The sequence below is a fragment of the Triturus cristatus genome, chromosome 4_1 (genome assembly GCF_964204655.1).
Source record: "Triturus cristatus chromosome 4_1, aTriCri1.1, whole genome shotgun sequence".
Lineage (NCBI taxonomy): Eukaryota > Metazoa > Chordata > Amphibia > Caudata > Salamandridae > Triturus > Triturus cristatus.
The window spans coordinates 465068260-465084319 of record NC_140585.1 but is presented as its reverse complement, the minus strand read 5'-3'; the positions used below and the strand labels follow the sequence as shown (position 1 = coordinate 465084319).

The following is a 16060-nucleotide window of genomic DNA, read 5'->3' as shown; positions in this document are numbered from 1 at the left end:
ACACCACACCAGTTTAGAAAAATAAGTAATCTTTATCTAAACCAAAACAAGACCAAATGACAAAAATCCACAATACAGTAATAAAAATATGGCTTTCAGATGGTAGAAATAGTTCAGTTCAAAGCAAATTGCAGATGCTACACTTTTCACACAAAGTACCTGGGATGCGTCACGCAAAGAAACAAAACGGGCTGTAGGGAAGGTAATGCGTTGGTTCCTTAGACTCAGGGAAGTTGATGACTCGGTTGCTTGCTTCGGGGGAGGTGATGTGTCGGTTCCTTACTGCTGCGCAGGGGAGGTGATGCGTCGGTTCCTTACCGGAGAGAAGGTGATGCGTCGGTTTCTTACCGTGTGGGGAAGTGATGCATCGGTTTCTTACTGCGTCCCCCAATGATGCGATAGAGTGGGAGAAGGTCGTGAAACTGACCGCCGGCTGAGGAGCCACCGCAGTGCCTCTCAGCACAGCCTGTTGCCGGTACATTACCTGGGCAGCACCAGGGCATACCCAAGGGCTGCAGGAAAGTACTACCCCTTGGAGGCACTTCCAGTGCCAGAGAAGCCTCCCGGTGGCACTATTGTACCTAAATCCTCCTGAGGCGGAAGCCGGGAGTTCTGTCTCGCTCAAATTGAAATCACTGCTTTTAAAAAACTGTATCTCTGTACTTTTAAAAAGCACTTAGCACCCACTCCCTAGCGCTCACCTGCTAACCCCAATCAGCCGATCCAAGCACTGTCAGGGACAGGAAACGCCTGCTTGCCGCCATCACTCACCTCGAGGAGCCACGGGACACGCCCACTCCTGTTGGCCACGCCCACCCCTCGCCAGTACAAAAGCGCACCCTGATTGTTGGGACCGCATTGTACCTAAATCCTCCTGAGGCGGAAGCCGGGAGTTCTGTCTCGCTCAAATTGAAATCACTGCTTTTAAAAAACTGTATCTCTGTACTTTTAAAAAGCACTTAGCACCCACTCCCTAGCGCTCACCTGCTAACCCCAATCAGCCGATCCAAGCGCTGTCAGGGACAGGAAACGCCTGCTCGCCGCCATCACTCACCTCGAGGATCCACGGGACACGCCCACTCCTGTTGGCCACGCCCACCACTCCAACGCCCATAACCTCCCCCATAAAACATGTGCCAGCATAGGGAGCGCAGCGGACGGGCGCAGCGGGCGCGCCGTCAGCGCGCCGAAGGCGTGCCAATGGCAAGCCCATCTGGGCCCGTCCGGGCCCAGCCGGCCCTAGGCCCAGCCACTCTGCCCTTTGCAGCCCGTAACGACAGGACTTACACTCGCGCGGACTTATTAGCCTTAAACCCCAACAAACAACCCTCCTGCCCGCGCATCCTGATTGGAGATACCCAATTCTCCGGCTGTGACCTCTGCGACCCAGCCAATCAGAACACGGCACCCAAGGGCTTGCACCTGGGCCTACTCAACTGCAGGTCGCTCGTGAAACACTCACTCGAAGTGAACCTCTTAATCACAAACAATGCCTTAGACATTCTGTTTCTAACAGAAACCTGGCTCACCCCCAGTAGCGGCCCAGACATCGTTCTAGCACTCCCCCCTGGGTACGTTATGTGCTCACTGAACAGGCCAGAGGGGAGGGGAGGTGGACTAGCGATAATTCACAAAGACACCCTCACCTGTAGAACATCTGATGGCAACATCAAGGGATACGAAAGCTGCCACTATACAATACAAATCTCCCCAGTTACCTTGCTGTCAGGAACGCTGGTTTATCGCCCGCCAGGCAATCTAGGAGACTTCCCAAACAAAATTATTGACCAGACGTCCACTAAATGCACTTCCACCACCAACTACCTATTACTAGGAGACTTGAATGTACATTTCTTGGACCCAGATGACAAGCAGGCCAGTGAACTACTTCAGGATTTCACTTCAATGGGCCTTGACCTCAAAAACCCACAGGCCACTCATGAAAGAGGGCAACTGCTTGATCCTATTCTCTCCAATATCCCCAATCTGAGAACTCTTGACCATATCCCCCTTCCCTGGACGGACCACTTTCTGGTCTCCCTAGTATGGAACTTCATCACTCCGCCCCCCTCACCTCCCAAAACCAGAACGTATACCAGACGATGGCAGAAATTGGAACCAGACGTTTGGGCAGCCAAACTTAGGGAAAATGCTCCCTACCCCCCCCCCACGACACCGTAGCAGGGGATAAAGAATTCAGTACCTGGATTACCCAATCGCTCGACGCTATTCTGCCTAAAACCCACTCCCTGAAACACACTAAGAAAGTTAATCCCTCACCCTGGTATACCCCCGAACTCAACCTTCTGCGTAAGGCCTGCAAAAGGAATGAACGCATCTGGAGGAAGGAAAAAACCAAGGAACAAAAAGAATCATTCCGTACCTCTGTAAAAACCTACAAAAAAGAGCTCCGTAACACCAAAACTAGCTTCTACGAGAACAGAATTAAAAACGCTGCCTGCTCGGCCCATGAAACCTATTCAGTTCTTAAAGAACTCCTCCACGCCCCTGACCCCCCACTTAAACCCCTCGATCCCAAAGAAGCTGAAATTAAATGTAACAACTTAGCCACCTTCTTTGACGAGAAGATTAAAAAAATTCTTCTTACCATACCCCCCCCCGATCAGGCCCACACAGAGCAGGATCGCACTACCACCACCACCTATCCTCCTCCGCTGTTAGCCCACCCCCAACCTTCCCTGGACGCCTTCGGCCCCGTAACAACAGAAGAAGTAGGAGCAACGCTGGCCTCAATCAAAAGTGGCTCACCCCTCGACCCTGCACCCCTCCATGTTCTAAAAAAAGTGTCGAGCACTATCATCCCTCCCCTCACGGCCCTGATCAACTCCTCTCTCTCGGAGGGCATAGTCCCCCCCAGCTGGAAAACGGCCGCAGTCAAAGGTCTATTAAAAAAACCCTCCTTAGATCCGCAGGACTTCACCAATTATAGGCCCATATCCCTTCTCCCTGGAAATAGCAAGATCGCAGAGAAGCTGGTAAACAAGCAATTATCGCTTTTCCTAGAAAGTAACAACCTCTTAGCGGTCTCCCAAACAGGGTTCCGTCCAGGTCATGGCACGGACATCGCCCTCCTGGCAGCGGTGGAGAAGGCCAGAAGCATTCTGGACACAGGAGGATCAGTGGCAGTGATCCTCCTGGATCTCAGTGCGGCCTTCGACACTGTAGACCATCCCACCCTAATCCACCGTCTGGGAGAGATCGGACTAAAGGGTACGGCCTTGAAATGGCTAGAATCCTTCTTATCAGGACGCTCCTTCCAGGTGCGGGAAAACGACAGCTGCTCATCCACCTTCCCCCTCCGGTGCTGAGTACCACAGGGCTCATCCCTTAGCCCTACGTTATTTAACGTGTACATGGCCCCACTGGAGAAGAGGGTCAGCTCGTTCGGCGTGTCAGTTATCAACTACGCCGACGACACTCAGCTGGTCGTAACCCTTTCACACCCCCACCACGCCCCATCTGATCTCCACAGCTGCCTCTCCGAAGTACACCGATGGATGAATCTCTCCTCACTGAAACTGAATGGGTCCAAGACTGAGATCCTCTTGATGGGCCACAAGGGGCCCTCTCTACCATCTCACCTTTGGCCCAGTTGCCTAGGTGACCCTCCCGCACCCAAGGAAGAAGTCAAGAGCCTTGGTGTATGGATTGAAAAGGACATGAGCTTCAATACTCAGGCTAAAAGAACGGCAGGGACATGTTTTGGGCTTCTCAGAGCATGCAGGAAGATCTTCCCCCTGCTCCCCGATACCGCTAGGAGGCTCCTCATTCAGGGTCTAATCCTGGCAAGATTAGACTACTGTAACGCCATCTACCTGGGAGCCCCCGAAGCCACCCTGAACTCGCTGCAAAAAGTCCAAAACGCCGCCGCCCGCCTACTCACGGGCACACCTGGAAGATCCTCCGCCAGGCCGGCTCTTAAATCCCTCCACTGGCTCCCAGTCAGAGAAAGGGTCGTCTTCAAGGCCCTCTGTCTGGCCCATAAAACCCTCAACAATAACGGCCCCCCTCTTCTCAAAGAACTCCTTACCCCATACAAAGCGGAGAGAGACCTGCGGTCTAGCGTAGAAAATCTTATAGTAGTTCCTAGAGTCAGAAAAGCCAAGACCGGTGGCCGTCGCTTCTCGGTTCACACGGCCAAACATTGGAACCATCTACCACAAAGACTCAGGACAGAACCGAACTACCTCCAGTTCAGAAAAACTCTAAAGACCCTCCTTTTCCCGCAGACATAATTCCATCAGACGGCTGAAACCCCTGGAGAAACAGGTCAGCGCTGGGATGCTCCTTGAGTTACTACGCGCTTTATAAAACCATTAAATAAATTAAATAAATAAATAAATATTCTTTGTGGGGCAAATTCCAAAGGCTGCGCCGCATGTTTTATTGGGCAACGCCTTTCACTATATTTGCACACAGGGGACCGAGTGAGGTCTCCCTGCTTGAGTCAATAGTGTGGGCTTGCCACTTTTCCCTCTTGTTTTGTTGATAGTACCTGGTGGGCATTTGTTGGCAGTGATAAAAATGCCCGGGGAAATCCCTCAACAAAGACCCATGCATCATATGGAACAGAAGTTGCTTTATTACCGTATTCACCATGGTAGGCATGCAGGTGTCCCTGTAATCTACGTGTTGTGCACAGTACCCTATACCAGGTAGTAGGAGTGCAGGTTGCTGCTACTTGCACGTTTAGAGATTATAAATCAACAGGGTTTGCCCTAATCCTCCTCCAACATCTGGGCAAGAGAGCATCAAACTATACATAAACAATGATGTGGCGGAATCAATATGATGAGATTATCAATAGGACACAACAAATTCAATCCTATTCTATGGTACACAGTCCCTTTCTATTTGCACTTATTCACATTACAACACATACCAACTCTGATCCAAATGGAAACAATTAGTAAATTCTTTTAATTGTTCTTTTGTTTTTATCGACACAAAGAAATTACTCAAATTATATCAGTATAACATAAGAAATACAGTACGTTAATACAATAGCCCGCAACACTAAACATCAACAAAAGACAATTACATACATTAAATTGTACATAATAATACATGTAATCATATGCTCCTTCCTACCCCAAATTAAGAGATTTGTGTTTGCTACATAACTACGAGCAATCCAACTACGAGGTAATCCTATACACACAAGAGGTCAATATAATCACCTCTAAATCAATCCACAGTGCGTATATCAAATTTCCTAACAAACTTTTTTTATTTATTGGTCTCCTCTTTATTCATGCAGTCGACCCGTCTTGGCCCTTTCATCTGGGCCTCATCAGGACAATGGTAAACACCCACAAGGAATGAACCAAACTAAAAATCATTTGCCTACACCTGCTTGTCATAAATTTGCTGATGAATTACAACAACTTCTTCAAAAGTGAAAAGTTCCAAGTATGTGTGTGTAAATCCAGTTCCCAAAGTGACTACACCCACACATCACATACAACACCTCCAAACGAATATATATACAAAAGTCAACACTGCATGCCTCCCAAGTGCAAAAATCAAAAACTTTATTCTTAGTACGTGCCGGTAAGTCAACCACTAGTGATGACACTTGAGAAATACGAAAAAAGAGAATAGGAAGGTAAAGTAGTACACAAAAACAAATTGCTCACAAGAAAAGGTGTAAAATCACCACGTTTTACCCATGTGTCTATTAGAGACTATCCTACATAAGCTGCTGATCAATTACGACAGACAAAGGGAGGTAATTCACTTACATCGCCCGAGTGGGGCAGTGCTGGACATCAGTGTCCAGTCCTTATTAATGGGGCACTCTCCCCAGGGGTGTAACACAACTTGTTTTCCAAGTTCAATTGGGTGGAGAACTGTGAAGGGAACAAAAATAATTCCATCACCTTTACAGGTCAAATACGAAAACATTGTATTGATCTAGCTATCCAAACCACAAAGGGGGGAAAAAACATTCCCACTAAATACCTATCTTCGTTGTTATGAATATGAAGCCTCCAACATAATATGCGCTCAAAGCGTCAAATTCAAACGGGCCCCAGAGGAGAGTCACTGCATGCCCCCTTGGCGTGCTATAAAAAACAATCATAGAACATCCGCAGTTTCTTAAACTTAAAGGTCCTTAACATTTCCATTGTTGGTTAAACACTAGAACCCCGAATTTGAACTTTACAATGACTTACAGTGTTGACAAGATTCATTTCTTAGATGTCTGGATTTTAAGTAAGAATGGTAAACTAGAGGTCAGTTTATATACTAAACCCACTGACCGCAACATTTTGTTGCACTTTACTTTACAAGCAGACACCCGAGAAATGTCTCCTGTTTTTTTTTATAAATCTTGAGTTGATCCACAATCATGTCTTGATCTGGTGAGCCATCAACGGTACCTGCAGAGTTAGTATTTGAGCAGGAGAGGTTAATGTCTCAGCTCAAAAAGTTCTTCAGGGGGTGCCACGTATTCCTTTAAAGATCTCACTGGAAGGGAGGAGCTGCAAAAGCGCCCAGGGGCCTGGTTGACAACCGGGGAGGCTGGTAGACACACAGAGGATGGGAGTGATGTTGAGGAGAAGGAGGAACAAAGTCTGTGCCTGGAATGGCTGGAGGAACCAGCATCGCCTGTGGGGCTGCGGGCCAGCCAGACGGGCGGAAGGGCTCCCTCCAGAGTTGGCAGCAGTGTTCCCACTCCATGCCTGTCTCAGAAGGGGCTGGTGGTTAGGTAAAGAGCAAAGAAGCTTGAAATGGAGCTTGTGAATCTCCAGTTAAAGCAGGATAAGAGAGAAATGATTTGTGCTCATGAGATGAAAATGAGAGAGTTGAAGCTAAAGCGGATCCCAGATCAGATGGTGGCAGCAGAAATGGGATGTCTAGTACTGAGGGAGGAGTACACCCCCCCCCCCCGGAGATTTGGCACCGGACTTTAAAGAGGGGATTGACATACACCAGGGGGGTCCAGGTTTATGAGGTGGCTCCAGTGGTGCATAGGGTTCCAGAGGTGGATTAGGGAACTGGCACATGGGATCATCAGTGGTGCAAGTCCTCAGATTTAGGAGGACCAGATTATACTATGGGCTAGCCTGCCCCCACCCCCCTCCTCCATGGCTATGGCCCTGTTTATGCATAATTTTCTATTTGTGATAGCTGTTTTCGATTGTTGGTGCTATATATAAACCAGTTTCTCAGTAACAAGAATATTCTTATGTGGTAGAAGCTGCACTCTGTTCCATAGCTGGAGCTAGGAATACATTATCATTGAAGCATGTGATTTGTGGCAAGAATTGTCTTTAGCAGTGCAGAACAGACCTTAACGTGTAGAACAACATAAGGAAACTACAGCCATCCTTGCACCATATATAGAGAATTATTGCATTATTTGGAAGTGTAAAAAGAAGACAATTGAAGACAGAACTGTACTGGCTATAATTTAACCCAAGACTCTGTTTTGGATGTCTGTCTTCTGCTGGAGTTTAGGGCCTGCTGAACATGCCTCACCCTCAAGGCCATTATTCCGTCAGTGTGAGTTATGTATATAATATATAAACATGAAATTTAAGTAACTGTTCATTTATAGGCTTATTATATTCAACAACAATGGAAAGCATCCCCTCCCTATATGGTTGATTTCTTTTTCATGACCTTGATTTATTGTTCTCCAAAGTATCATTGATTTGGAAAACACAAGGTGTTTTTAAAAGAACCCTCACTCACCTACCATCATTGGGTTCACACCCTGGTTGCCGAGTGCTTCCAGGGTGTGCTACAAGACCTGATTTCATCGGAGCTGGTTTTTGTGACGTAGTGATCTTGTGGCTGTGTGTGTGTCAGCATGAGGTGAAAATAAAGATAAAATTGGCTCGAGATTCCTTTCCACAAGTTGTGATTTTTATTCTCAGGACTCTCGGTCAATATTAAAAAATAGTGACGGATAGTTGTGGGATATTAAATTGCTCCCAAATATCCTTGATGTGGTTTATAGGCTCGCCTGCCATGCATCTGCATGCTTGCAATGTGAGAATGGTGACGTAGTAACAGTTACACCCTATTGCCTAACATTGTTGCGCGTTTTTAACCCAAACACAACTTCATACCATCTAAACAGCATTACACCTTTAACAGGCAGGTATTAGTCATGTTTATTGTATATTAAAAGTCTAAATTGTCACACATGTAGGAGTGTGATGGTTAGAAGTTGTGTTGGTGCTATCATTGGCTATGGCAATGGTTGGTGCAAACTGCAATGGCCTCCAGGCAAAGACCCTGACACTTTTTAAAATAAATTGAGCTCCGACAAATACCTTCATTTACACGTGCAAATGTATGGTTGTTATTCTCAAAATGCAAATGTAGAAACATATGTATTTACTGACACATAATATTGTACCACTACGGCCTAAGTTTCTGCTCACAGGAGAATGATGTGGAACAGAATGCTTACCTAAGTAGTTGAATGCCCAGAAACATGCAGGTGTTTGGCAGACCCATTGTAGTAATCTAACTTCTTTTTGCATAGTCTTCCCTGTGTTTTAATGGCTCTAAATTGCAAGCATTCTTTGACCTCTGTTTGACCTCAATTTGTAACTTGTGGCATGTACATTCAATTGTTCACGCTTTTGGACATTTTGTTAACCCCTTCCCTGCTCATGACGGAACCACTCCGTCATGAGCCACGGTCGCCGTGTGCTCATGACGGAGTGGTTCCGCCATGCTGCGGCCGTTGGCAGCCGCGCCGCCCACGCGGCGCTAATTGCCCGCCTGTGCCGGCGATTAGCGCAGTGGGCGGAGTCATGACGGAACCACTCCGTCATGAGCACAGCTGAACCGTGGCTCATGACGGAGTGGTTCCGTCATGAGCACCGCGCCACCGCGCTGCCCCCAAACCCCCCCCAGCGCTGCGGCGGAATTCCCGCCGCAGCGAAAGGGTTAATATAATTGTACTCATTTTCTTAAATATTGTTAGAGGCTGTAAAATATTGTGTTGTTGTTTGAAATCCTTACATCACACCCCTTTGTGTAGCTCGCTCTGAACGCAAGTCTTTGTACAAAATGTAAGTGAGTATAGCCTGAGTACTAAAGTTGGAGTAGAAAAGTGTGAGCGCACGAAATAACAAATAGAATGTCAAAAAATACATTATGCAGCATTATACAGCAAAATGCAATGTGATTCTATTATAAAGTAAAATAATTATCTTTATATAAAAAACAAATGGTGATGTATCAATTGGCAAACCAATTCATATCCCAATAAGGCTTGGGGAACTGCTGCCAATACTTGAAAGCAAATGTTTTGCATGATCAATACTTGCACCCGCTCTCTCATAGAGCCAACAGTTCACGCATTGCGTAAAACCTTAACAAAAGACAAGGGGGGCTCCTCCACGTAGGCGGAGGAGCGTCGCCCCACTGCTTTGTCGCAGTGCGAGAAGCAGAAACATAAAATGCTATTATTAATACCATTTTATGTTTCTGCTTCTCGCACTGAATGAAAGTAGAAGGGTTTGGTTGGGGGCAGGCGGGTGGGCGGGTGGGCGGTCCTGCTCCAGGCAGCGGAGGAGTGGCTTGCCCACTGTTGTGGGTGCTGACTGTTTTGTCGGCCCAGGGCTGACCAAACCAGTCATAGGCACTCCCCCGTTTTCTCCATGTAGGCTGCATGCAGCTTGTATTGAGAAAACGGCCTCCCCATAGACGCCTGAGTGGACAGTGTCCCAGCCAATCACAATGCTGCCATTGCAGTGCTGTGCTTGGCTTAGGGGAGGAGAAGGAGGCTGCCTGCTTCCTGTGAGGAGCAGAGAGAGGAGACACGACATAGGACCGGAGATGAAGGTAAGTTGATTTTTCTTTTCAACTAACCCAGCGTCACACCTACAAGGAAACTGACCCTTTGCATGAAATGTAATACACCAAGTTGTAAAAATGAGACGTTTAAGGTAGAACCGGAAGTACATGTGTATAAATATAACGTGGCCCCAAACAAATTTGTTTTTAAAGAACAGGAGATGTACCATCCTACTCCAAGCAAGGAAATCCAAAGAAGGGAGAAACGGTCCTGGCCATGATACCACGGCAGAGCTGACCAGGACATGACTAATTGTTAGAGTGCAGCTTGCTCCTCCGAAATCACGGATATATACTTGGAGACCATATACTATCAGTTCATTATTTAAATATGTATTTTCTGAAGAAGCTGGTGTGAACCGATCTGGTTTCCACCGAACCGCTGCATCAACAGACTTTTCTCTTTATACAGAGCAGTGGAATTAAATGATTTATGAATTTTGAATATTGTGTTTACGTACATGATTCTTGTTTATTATGTTTTTAAGATGAATATGTGGTTTACAAATACTTTTTAATAAATGTTATTCCCTGGATAGGATAGTGAGACAGAGACTGTGGTTTTGAATTTCAGTTTGCTTTTAACATTTTCAAAGTTTTAATGCTAATACATACTATCCCGAATGTGTACTCCTTTGAATCTTGAATTGATGTACCCAAAAAGAAGTATAAAAACACGAGTATAGCATGAAAAGGAAATTAACGGGTTTTTTTTAGTTTTAAAACAACCCTGACTCTTTTGCCCAATAAGGGTGACTCTCCTTTTGTTTGGATATTTGGATTTAACCACTAGGAGAGTTATGTAAGGCAGAGTCCAAAAGCAAATATGTACCAAACAGATCTATCATATATCATTTGTAAGTTGTCAACCAGCATTTCCAGTTGAGAATTCAGTACATCAGCTTCACAGAGAAAAGTTAACACTAGAGACATATATGTAACACAATCCCACGGCCTCCATGTATCTCATGCTCTTGCCATCATGTAGGAAATTGAATCTGCACCAGATTTTTGAAGATGGAAGTTTAAGTGCATTGAAAATTATTTTTAAGGGCATCTATTGAAGTACGTTTTCTGTCTGCTTGTTTGTTATAGGTTTAACTGGTTGGTGAATCTCAACTCTGCAGTAGTCTTTGTGGGAATTGCCTATATTCAGCAATCAGTGGCCAAAAACCTCGGCTTTCTCATTCCATTCATGTCGGTAGTCATGTCCCTGATTACCATTCACATGGTGCGAAATGACTTGATATATCAACCAAAGAAAGGTAAGAAACTGATTATTTGAAAAGTATTGTGTGGGTGCATTTGTATATATCAATTTTCTGAAGATTTTGACACAACAGATCCTAAGATCTGCTGGAAAATATAACCAAAATCAAAACCAATGATCTTTCGGTTCTTCTTGGGTTGAGATGGGCAATAATTGTCTCATGTACGCAGAGGTTCAGAAAGAAGTCAACGAAGTTGAAAAAAGCAGAAGTGGGTAATTAAGTTTAACTCCACCCTGTAGTGGGAAAGCCGTAATTCCTTTTGCCGTGGTGGGTGGGGAGAAAATATGGTGTCAACAGTTTAAATAGTCAAATTAACACTTTGACATGTTGTATTACTATGCAGGGTTGTATGACATAATTTCGACAGACAGAAAATCGACCTACAAATATATCGCAACAAAAATATCGATGTCAAGAATATCGACATCCTATCTACAACATGGTAAGTACAAAAATATTGAAAATTAAATATCGATGTCAAAAATATCGTTATTAAAAATATCGGTTTTTTTTAACTTTAAAAATATTTGTAAAATAAACCAAATTATACTTAGAAATTAAATAAACATAATTAAATATATTGTATAATATTTAAAATGTATAATTAATATATATAATTTAATAAAACTTTAATTAAACATATACATATAATATATAATATATATACTTACTTAATAATTAATTTTACTAATAATTTCTGTAACGTATAAATTATTAAATGTTTTTAAAAATTACCAATACATATATACACATAAAATAATAACATTAATAAATATTTAATAATTACATATAGCAAATAATAATCAATATTTTTAATGTGAATAATTTTTATTATTAATCATATATTACAATAGCCAAAATAATACAAAACATATGAAATATCAGACACAATAAAACTACTAGTCCAACTCCAACAAAAACAACAGAAAGTAAAATGTTGGATACCGTAGGGGTAAAAATTACTATTCCAACTCCAAAGAGTGCAACAGTAGGGAAAGCGTTGGATAGCGTAGGGTTAAAATTACTATTCCAACTCCAGAGAGTGCAATAGTAAGGAAAGCGTTGGATAGCGTAAAGGTAAAAATTACTATTCCAACTCCAGAGAGTGCAACAGTAGGAAAAGCGCTGGATAGCGTAGGGGTAAAAATTACTATTCCAACTCCAAAGAGTGCAACAGTAGGGAAAGCGTTGGATAGCGTACGGTTAAAATTACTATTCCAACTCCAGAGAGTGCAATAGTAGGGAAAGCGTTGGATAGCGTAAAGGTAAAAATTACTATTCCAACTCCAGAGAGTGCAACAGTAGGAAAAGCGCAGGATAGCGTAGGGGTAAAAATTACTATTCCAACTCCAGAGAGTGCAACAGTAGGGAAAGCGTTGGATAGCGTAGGGGTACAAATTACTATTCCAACTCCAGTAAGTGAAACAGTAGGGAAAGCGTTGGATAGCGTAGGGGTACAAATTACTATTCCCACTCCAGTAAGTGAAACAGTAGGTAAAGCGCTGGATAGCGTAGGGGTAAAAATTACTATTCCAACTCCAAAGAGTGCAACAGTAGGGAAAGCGTTGGATAGCGTAGGGGTAAAAATTACTATTCAAACTACAAAGAGTGCACCAGTAGGGAAAGCGTTGGAAAGCGTAGGGGTAAAAATTACTATTCCAACTCCAGAGAGTGCAACAGTAGGGAAAGCGTTGGATAGCGTAGGGGTACAAATTACTATTCCCACTCCAGTAAGTGAAACAGTAGGGAAAGCGCTGGATAGCGTAGGGGTAAAAATTACTATTCCAACTCCAAAGAGTGCAACAGTAGGGAAAGCGTTGGATAGCGTAGGGGTAAAAATTACTATTCCAACTCCAGAGAGTGCAATAGTAGGGAAAGTGTTGGATAGCGTAAGGGTAAAAATTACTATTCCCACTCCAGAGAGTGCAACAGTAGGGAAAGTGTTGGATAGCGTAGGGAAAAGAATTACTATTCCAACTCCAGAGAGTGCAACAGTAGGAAAAGCGCTGGATAGCGTAGGGGTAAAAATTACTATTCCAACTCCAGAGAGTGCAACAGTAGGGAAAGCGTTGGATAGCGTAGGGGTACAAATTACTATTCCCACTCCAGTAAGTGAAACAGTAGGTAAAGCGCTGGATAGCGTAGGGGTAAAAATTACTATTCCAACTCCAAAGAGTGCAACAGTAGGGAAAGCGTTGGATAGCGTAGGGGTAAAAATTACTATTCCAACTCCAAAGAGTGCAACAGTAGGGAAAGTGTTGGATAGCGTAGGGGTAAAAATTACTATTCCAACTCCAGAGAGTGCAACAGTAGGGAAAGCGTTGGATAGCGTAGGGGTACAAATTACTATTCCCACTCCAGTAAGTGAAACAGTAGGGAAAGCGCTGGATAGCGTAGGGGTAAAAATTACTATTCCAACTCCAAAGAGTGCAACAGTAGGGAAAGCGTTGGATAGCGTAGGGGTAAAAATTACTATTCCAACTCCAGAGAGTGCAATAGTAGGGAAAGCGTTGGATAGCGTAAGGGTAAAAATTACTATTCCCACTCCAGAGAGTGCAACAGTAGGGAAAGTGTTGGATAGCGTAGGGAAAAGAATTACTATTCCAACTCCAGAGAGTGCAATAGTAGGGAAAACATTGGATAGCGTAGGAGTAAATATTACTATTCCCACTCCAGTGAGTCCAACAGTAGGGAAAGCGTTGGATAGCGTAGGGGTAAAAATTACTATTCCCACTCCAGAGAGTGCAACAGTAGTGAAAACGCTGGATAGCGTAGGGGTACAAATTACTATTCCCACTCCAGTAAGTGAAACAGTAGGAAAAGCGCTGGATAGCGTAGGGGTAAAAATTACTATTCCCACTCCAGTAAGTGAAACAGTAGGGAAAGCGCTGGATAGCGTAGGGGTAAAAATTACTATTCCAACTCCAGAGAGTGCAACAGTAGGAAAAGCGCTGGATAGCGTAGGGGTAAAAATTACTATTCCAACTCCAGAGAGTGCAACAGTAGGGAAAGCGTTGGATAGCGTAGGGGTACAAATTACTATTCCCACTCCAGTAAGTGAAACAGTAGGGAAAGCGCTGGATAGCGTAGGGGTAAAAATTACTATTCCAACTCCAAAGAGTGCAACAGTAGGGAAAGCGTTGGATAGCGTAGGGGTAAAAATTAGTATTCTAACTCCAGAGAGTGCAATAGTAGGGAAAGCGTTGGATAGCGTAAGGGTAAAAATTACTATTCCCACTCCAGTGAGTCCAACAGAAGGGAAAGCGTTGGATAGCGTAGGAGTAAAAATACCTATTCCCACTCCAGAGAGTGCAACAGTAGTGAAAACGCTGGATAGCGTAGGGGTACAAATTACTATTCCCACTCCAGTAAGTGAAACAGTAGGGAAAGCGCTGGATAGCGTAGGGTTAAAAATTACTATTCCAACTCCAGATAGTAAAACAGTTGGGAAAGCACTGGATAGCATAGGGATTCTATAAACATAATAACCAATTAAATAATTAGTTATAAAAAAATATCATATTAATGATTAATTTACAAACTATGTATTATTAAATACCAATTATTTAAAATAAATATTTATATAAATAACTTTAAATACATCCCACACTATTCCCCCTTTAACACACAACACACCACACATACAAAATACACAATACATTTAAATATCAGTTTATCTATTATTTAGAATTAATAATACATTCTTTATAATTAATATACTTATTATTTACAAATGTATACATATTAACTACCAAATTACAATTATTCACAAATTAATTATTAATTAACAATTCATTAATTAGCAATAACAACAAATAACATGGAATAATAAATTATTTATATTTACTATATTTAACGTACTAATAACAATTAAATACCAATTAATAATAATTAACAATTAATTATTATTAATTACAAAAAATTATCATTAATTATTTGAATTTCATTACATCCCACCCTATTCCCCTATAAACCCACAACCCACTAAACATAAAAATTCACATAATTAATTTAATCATCAATTAATCACTTAATACAATTAAATCACCAATTAATTAGTAATTAACAATTAATTAATTAATACCAATAAAGAAATATTAATATTAAACTAATTATAACTTATATAATTAACCAATTAATAAAATAATTTACAATTAATAATTAATTAACAATTAATTAATCAATTAATATATTTAATTAACAATTAGTAATTAATTAACAATTAATTAATCATAAATACCAATTAAACAATACATATTAAATAATTAATTATAATTAAATTACTTCCCACCCTATTCCCCTATAAACCCACAACCCGCTCTGATACTAAAACGCTAAATTATATTTTACATAAATATTAATCTCTAAACATTTATTTTTAAATGTATTAAAATCCATTACAATAGTCTTTAACATACAAATAAAATACATATTTAAATACATTACACTAATAAAATATCGATATTCTTGACATCGAAATTTTTGATTACGATATTACTTACATCTATATTAATGACTTCGATATTATTAACTTCGATAATACTTACCTTGGGGTCGATATTCTGTCCATCGATATTCTTGACTTCGATATTCTTTACCTACGATATTTACAACTCGATATACTTGTAGTTCGAAATTTAAAACTCGATATTTAGACTGCTCACCACTATGCAGTGTGATTCCTGCAGGCTGAAAGTAAACAGCAGGGTGGGTAGTGTGTTATTCACTCTTCCCTATTATCCGCTGCACCCAGACAACTCTCAAACGGTAGCAGCTGCTACCAGACCTGGGTGGTGTTTTGGGCGAAGGACGGAACATTTAAAACTAAAAAAGAACAAAAAAACACTTACCTGGCGGCCTGTCCTGCATCCTTTGTCATCTTCCTGCAGACTCCAGGCCAGCAGCAGGAAGCACTAGGCTCCCCTGAGCGAATCACAACG

General features: G+C 42.5%; 1 protein-coding gene across 1 annotated transcript in view; it reads left to right on the top strand.

Moving 5' to 3' along the window:
* SLC15A5 (solute carrier family 15 member 5) overlaps window positions 1–16060 on the top strand; it is a 374719-nt gene that overhangs the window by 146441 nt on the left and 212218 nt on the right. Inside the window, exon 3 of the mRNA XM_085650569.1 lies at window positions 10945–11114. Within this exon, the coding sequence (XP_085506695.1) occupies window positions 10945–11114 (170 nt within the window). The remainder of the gene's footprint in view (window positions 1–10944; window positions 11115–16060) is intronic.